This window comes from Bos grunniens, chromosome 3 (genome assembly GCF_055505025.1).
Source record: "Bos grunniens cultivar Pamir isolate PY7600 chromosome 3, Bosgru_T2T1.0, whole genome shotgun sequence".
NCBI classification, from domain to species: Eukaryota; Metazoa; Chordata; class Mammalia; order Artiodactyla; family Bovidae; genus Bos; species Bos grunniens.
Genome location: NC_141167.1, coordinates 108,134,754 through 108,141,838, shown reverse-complemented (window position 1 = coordinate 108,141,838; position 7,085 = coordinate 108,134,754). Strand labels below are relative to the sequence as shown.

At 45.7% G+C, this 7,085-nt stretch overlaps 1 protein-coding gene across 15 annotated transcripts in view; it reads left to right on the top strand.

The window, feature by feature from the left end:
- Window positions 1-314: 314 nt before the first annotated feature.
- LOC147376724 (CD48 antigen-like) overlaps window positions 315-7,085 on the top strand; it is a 29,820-nt gene continuing 23,049 nt past the window's right edge. Inside the window, exons 1-3 of one of the 15 annotated variants that reach the window (XM_086393457.1) lie at window positions 346-563; window positions 2,643-2,722; window positions 5,786-6,181. In XM_086393457.1, the coding sequence (XP_086249583.1) occupies window positions 2,692-2,722; window positions 5,786-6,181 (427 nt within the window). In that variant the 5' untranslated portion in view covers window positions 346-563; window positions 2,643-2,691. Of the gene's footprint in view, window positions 564-2,549; window positions 2,723-3,393; window positions 3,479-5,785; window positions 6,182-7,085 lie in introns of all 15 variants that reach the window. The other 14 variants (XM_086393452.1, XM_086393450.1, XM_086393455.1 and 11 more) reach the window with 14 other exon arrangements.

The following is a 7,085-nucleotide window of genomic DNA, read 5'->3' as shown; positions in this document are numbered from 1 at the left end:
TTAGCCTAGGCTTTTTGCAGAGCATAACTTCTGTGCCTGACCACAGCCTGGCACTGGTGAGCTGGGCTGCCTGGGACAGAGCTGCTACCCCAGGGAATCACGGAAGAGTATGTGAGAACTCCAAGCTAGCTTCACTGTGTGGGGTCTGTCCAACAGTATGCCAGGCACATCACAGAGTGAGATTATTTATACCTTCATTTTAGAATTACTTATTGAGTGTGTAGTGTATATGCTGGGGATAAGATAAAAGGGCTTTCTCTAGACTGACAGAGCTCGGGCTTCCCAGGTGGCGCTAGTGGTAAAGAACCCGCCTGCCAATGCAGGAGACATAGACTGACAGAGAACTAACATGCTGGCCAGGGTCCACTAGAAACAAATTTGTTAGCTCCACCCTGAGGGTGGGAAGCTGGGGCCCAAGCTTTTCTCTTCTCTTGCAGCTACTTTCATCAATATTTCCTCTGCAGCTGAACGGGCTGGAAGGCAACCTGCAATGAGGCCCTGCTCAGAAGACGCCCACCTCTGCTGGACCTCCTGGCTCCTGGGATTCATCAGTCTCCTTCTCAGTGAGTGGCCTGGGCTCCTGGGGAGGGAGGGATGTCGGATAAAGCCAGCAAAGCAGGACCCTACCACTTGGAGTGCTCTTTAGGTTTTGACGTCTCTGTTGAACAAAAAGGGACAAAACTCTGTTATAAGTTTTCAAATGCAGTGTACTTGGTTTAGAGCCTCAGAGTGCAAGGAAAGAATAATATGGCCTTTTTGGTTGTTGCAAGTCTGGGACCCCTGAGCTCAGGCAGCCTTGTCTGCATTAAGAGAACCATTTCTAAGGAGGTAAGGTTGCTTCTGCTACGGTAACAGGGAAGCCAAGAGAGCCTGCCCAGGGTCCTGGGAAGAGGGAGTGAATCAAAGAACATGGCTCCTTGGGGCAGAGGGCAAGGGATTGAGGTTCTCCTGGTCTAGACTCAGAGAGGCCCTGGAAGCTTATACAAGACATCAGGGAGGAAGAGGCCGACTAGAGCCCCAGGTCTGAGCCAGAGAAAACAACTATGGTCAGACTCCTTGGGCTTCTCTACTAGAAAGGGATAGTGAACACGCACTCTCCACCAGGGTTTGGGGTGCAGATCCTAGAAGATCTTCACAAAGGAGAGGGTCCTTGCAGTCTCCAGTTTATCTCACAAGAATTTATAAATATTGCATTCCACCTCAGTGTTAGTTTTCCTTTTGAAAAGTTGAAAAATTACCTCCCAGTAAAACAAGTTCTCTGGGAGGATGCCCTCTATAATGCAAAGCACTGTTTTAGGGCAAAATTCTAGAAACAATGAATCTTTACATCAATTTGGAAATGATTGAACAAGATGGGAAGTTTCTGTACAGTAGAGTATTATGAAGCCTTAAAAAAAAAAAAAACAGTCTACCAATTGGCTGGGAGGTATTTCTAATTTTTGATAGTGTCAGATGCATGGATTTCCATCAGTAAGATGCAGAAAACTGTATATAATAAAATCTTAAACTTGTAAATGAAACAGTAATCTTCGATATTTAAAATCATCTATACACCCACGTACTTATAAAAGTAGGAGAAAATGCAGAAGAAAATTTAATAGATGACTAACAGGGGATTAAAATGGGGGAAAAGTTTGGAGGTGGGAGAAGAAAAAGTGGAGAGAATAAGGAGTTGAGCAAAAATGAGGAACTGAAAGAAAAAGAGAATGTCCTAAAGAAGGATGTGTACCAAGCAATTATCCTTCAATTAAAAATAAATTAATTTAGAAAATTCACAGGAATAACGTAGATACATCTATAAATTTATGAAAGATTAGACAATTGTATATATAAAAATTAAATACAAACTAATGAAGAAAAGAAGAAAATATTGTGGATTGTGATTTCTGGATCAGTTCAGTTCAGTTCTGGATAAAATTAAACAAATTAGAGAGCATTTGTAAAACCGGGCCAACTTATATTACTGAAGGGCATTGAAATAAGGACTATATCCCATTTAACTAGATTGCTTCTGTCTACAGTAAAATATAGACTGTCTTCGCTTTTCCAGTGTTATTTAACTGCAAAAATATGTTCAAAATTATAGTTTTATCCAAAGTCTGGGACTAGAAATTCACAAATAAAAAATAAAGAGATGGACACAAAGTGAGATAAAGGGAGAAAAAAAGAGAGAGAAATGGTTTGAATTTCTCATGTTAGAGATGAGACAATCTGCACACAGAGAAGGAACATGACTTCCTCAGGGTCCCCCGGGATCTGGGAAGGAGTGGAACTTGTTGCCCCCTTAGCCCCAACCTCCATGGTACTGAGTGAGATGGACACTTCCCAGTGGAGGTTGGGCACCCTGGGTGAACTGGAAGAGGCATCATTGGAAGGAATGTTAAACTGCTCTATACATTTGGAGGGGTGGGTGGTGAGGGGTGATGCTGTGGGTGAAGTATCTTTTTCTTTATCATTCTTAACATCTTTAACCCTTTTCTGGACATGAGTTTGGAAGTAGTGGGAAAGGAAGCTTGAAGGTGAGTTCAGTTCACGCTGTAATTTCCCAGAGACACAGAAGCTACTGGAGAGGTTGGGGAGATGCACTCACCATAGCAATAGTCTCCTTCATGCCCTCAGTGTGTCCCTGTGTCTACTGGCAGAACACAAAGAAGAAAGGGTCCCTACCATCACTGGCATCTAGAGAGAGTCATGGAGACGGAGGAGATGTGCAAAGGCACAGGTGGGTTTGATTACGAGTTGAGAGAAAATGGCGATTGATTTCCTGGTGTGATGACGAAAGAAGGGTCAGAAACGGGAACAAAAATTTATGTTTATTTTTAAATTTTATATCATTTAAATAAACTTTACTCTCTTCTTTATGACCACAGCCTTTCTGGCTTAATTTTCTTCTTCAGGATTAGCCCTTTTGTAGTTCACAATGCTCTTACTGTCTGCCTTCTTTTTCTATGTCTTCTTTCATCTTCTTCACAGCTGGTGCTCACCACCAGCTTGAGTCCATCCTCCCTGCAGCCTGAGAGATGAGCCTCCTCTCTCCCTGGTTCTCTCATTTCCAGCAAGTGTAGGGTCTGTGGATCTGCTGTTTAACTCCCTGCTGGCCAGAAGTCCCTGCTCTGCTCTATGTCTGACTCTGCAACCCCATGGACCGTAGCCCGCCAGGCTCCCTTGTCCATGATATTCTCTAGACAAGAACACTGAAGTGGATTGCCATTTGCTTCTCCAATGCATGAAAGTGAAAAGTGAAAGTGAAGTCGCTCAGACACGACTGACCCTTAGCAACTCCATGGACTGCAGCCTACCAGACTCCTCCGTCTATGGGAGTTTCCAGGCAAGAGTACTGGAGTGGGCCCTGCTCTGCTAAAGCTCTGTAATTACTTGCTTCCCTTTTCCCAGGAGAGAAAGTTGGAGGATTAGCCTGCAAGAGCTGCTCAGATCCTGGTGATGAGACAGCAGTGCTGGGAGGGGAGCCCCTATGGAGGTCAGAAACAGGGTGGGGGGCTGGTGGGAGCTCCTGCAGGGGAGAAGCACTGGGCTGGAGAGGGGAGCCCTGGTGCCAGGTGTGGCTCTGCCCTGTGTGACCCAGGATAGGTTCACCTGCTGGGGGGCCTCCTCCTCTGTGACAGAAGGGGCCTGGGCAGATTCCCCCCGAAGCCCTTCCCAGCTTCTGTCCCCTGAGAGGACTTTCCTGTGTGTACATCAAGGCCTCTGCTCTGTCTCTTCATCCCATGTTGTCCTAGCCCTGTGTCACGACAGGGACTGACAGCAGTGAACCTGTCTAGGGTTCCTTCAAACAGGAGTCTCCGGACCATTACTGTGGTCACTTCTAGGCCCTGTGTAGAATGAAGGATGCTCTTCTTCAACCATCCCCTTTGGAATCCAGTCTGGCCCTCTGTTTTCTCTGCCTCTGCTCCTGAGAAGGGTGTTTAGACGACCTCCTGAAAGACATCACCCTTCAGAGTCTATGGAAACTTTGTTTGCACACCATGCTCTGAAAGTATAGTAAAGCAGTATTAAGCCTAATGTAAGACTCCAGGCCTGTGAGGGAAGCTGAAGGGACTGGGATGGAGGCCTGACCCCAAGGAGATTCAGTGAATAAGTGATTAAATAAATACAAAGAAATATCTGAAATACACATATATATGAATACTGGCCTGAGTCATTCTCTGCTTCTAATGAGAACCAGGAATGGGTATAAGTACAATAGAGGAGGCAGGCTTGATATGAGAAGAACTTACTCATTTGGAGAGAGAACATTTTTTCCTGACAGGCAGAGGCCAACCCAGGCGGATCCTGACCTCCTGGAAAAAGCAAATTAATGTTCCCTTCAGGATAAGGCTGTTCTGCATTACTTTCTCTGGTCCTGTTCTGTCCTACCCTGTCCCCAAAAAGGGCAGAGGGTATCCGGTCCCTGGGGCCTGTATCTGAAGAAGGAAGGTGGGCTCAGGATGGGGTGACCCTAAGGGGAATGTGCCCTCTGGTCTCAGCTCCGCAGGAAGGTGATCCGGGAAGGCCCACTGCAACCTCTCGGGGACTGGCTAGGGAAGAGCTGACTCAGTGGCAGGGCCAGCAGAGCTCACTAAATGATCACTTGCTCACTCTCGTATTTTAGTACCTGGCAGTTAGCCAGACCCTTGTGACCCATGCTGGCCAGAAAGCAAGAGCAGACAGCATCCTACTTCTGGATAGAAGTGCGATTCTCCTGTTTCCCCTCCCTGCTGTGGGGCTGGGACCCTGTGAGGACGCTGTGGGCTCCATGGAGGTGGTGGAGCCTCCACTCTGTGTGATGGGAGCCCTCCCTTGCTCTCTTGTGGGGACCTGTGGTGGGGGACATAAACTCCTCTTGTTCTAAGACCTTGAGGTATTAACTGCTTGTTACACAGCGCAGCCTAGCCTCTCCTGACTACCACACTGCCTAGAAGCAAAAAGGAGAACAGCATTCATATTTGTATTAGGTATTTACTTAATACCTTAAACACCGTCAGGCAGAGTGTCACATTTTCTCTAGGCCAGGACCCAGGGGTGGGTCAGCTGGGTCCTCTGGCTCAGGGTCTCTCAGACTGAAATCAAGGCCTTGACTGAGGTTACATCAGCTCAGGTCATCTGGGAAAGATCTGCTAGCAGGCAGCTCCTGAGGACTGAGGGCCTCAGCTCCTGTGGACTGAGGGCCTCAGCTCCTCCCTGGATGTCGACTGGAGGCTCCCTCAGTTCCTTGTTACATGGGTCACCCCAATAGGGCACCTGACAACATGGCAGCTGGATTCCTCAGAGCAAGCAAGGGAGAGAGTAAAAGAGAAAGAGTGTGTGTGAGTGTAAGCCAGAGGGAAGTTGCAGTCTTGTGTACTCTGAAATCACCGAGTGGCATCCATCGTGTCTGCTGCGGTCCATTCCTGAGAGCAAGTCACTAGGTGCAGTCCACACTGCAGGGAAAGGGGTTAAACAAATGTGCGAACATAAGGAGGCAGGGATGTAAGGAGACAGTTTAGAAGCACCTTCTACAGTTTTGCACCTAATTTGTGCCTGAAAATGTGCTTGTGCTTTTCACTTGTGATGTCACTTAACTTATACTGACCTTATGAGGTCGGTAAGGAAATGTCAGGTTAGCAAATATATGTAACCTATTCAATGTTAAACTTCATTAGAAAGAGGACTTGATTCCAAAAGTTGTTTCAATTAATTGTACTTGGTTGTCTTACTAGAATCAAGGAATTATCCTGGGTGGATTTCTTTAAAAAGAGGTTTGTGTGGGTTCTTTCCTTTATTATTGATGAAAAAAACATATGTCCAGTTTCCAATCCTTTAGGCATCTGCAGCACTGGGGCCAAGAGTCCTGGTGCACATGGTTCTGGAGTTCAGGATCCTGCAGCCCGTGTTCCCCGGCAGGGGATCCGAGGAGGTTCTGTGTTGTTTCACGTGATCAAGAAGCAAGAAGCTGAACCAGAGGAGGTCTCATGGGCCTTTGGCCCTGACTCAAACTACAGTGTCCTGCTGCGAGTCCATCATGGGGCAGACACTCCAACCTGGGTCAGCCTCCAGGACAAGTACCAGCAGAGGGTCCATGTGCCCAACATCTTGTCCCTGAAGATTGAGAATCTGACCTGTGAGGACAGTGGACAGTACCGGGCTCGAGTCAGCTTCCCTGGAGGAGTCGAACTTACCCAGGTTTTCCTCCTCACTGTCTATGGTAAGTGACCCCTCCTCACCATGGCTTCCCTCCTGCTTTTGTCCTAGGAGGGTCACATAGACCCCATTTTGTAAGATTTTATTTAGACCCCAACCTTCAGACTCTGTCTTCTCACCCAACAATAAGGTGCGCATGATAGCCACAAAAGGAGAGCAGACTTGAGATTCACCAAAGGGAGAAGATCCCTTCAGTATTTTGAGGGAGGAAAATGGGAATTTATACGGTAAGATTAATTGTTCTTTCCAAAACTGAGTTGCTTAATTTCTCTGTTTGTTTTCTATTACTACTGTAACAAACTACCAGAAAAAACTTATGACATTAAAACCTCTCAAATTGATTATCTTGCCATTTTGTAGGTCATAAGTCAGCCTTGGGTCTCATGGGGCAAAATCAAGGTGTTGGCAGGCCTGTATTCCTACCTGGTGACTCAGGGGAGAATCCATTTCTTGCCTTTCTCACCTTCAAGTGGATACCTGATTTCCTTGGCTGGTGTCCCCCCTTCATTCATTTTCAAATCATCAAATTCATCTCACATTGCCTCCATCTGATCTGTTCTTCTGCCTGTCTTTTTCACTTCATTTTTGATGAGAAGTATCTAATTTTTTTACAGTATGCCTTTTACTGTGATCTGTGACAAATCAATTAGATTCAGTATTGTAGTTAACAATAACAGTAACAACAGCTTGATAGCAACAAGCAAATTTTTTATTAAAAAAATTAAGAAGTCCTTGAATATTTGCAGTTGCCAAAATACACAGATACTAAGCAAGAGGCCACTTGAGAAAGGAAAATTAAGATACCAAATGTTTAGGCCAATAAACAATGGTAACATGGTCAACAATTCAAACTAGGTATGAAGTTAATTTTTTTTTTAAGAAAGCACTTTATTGAGGTTTGATTGACA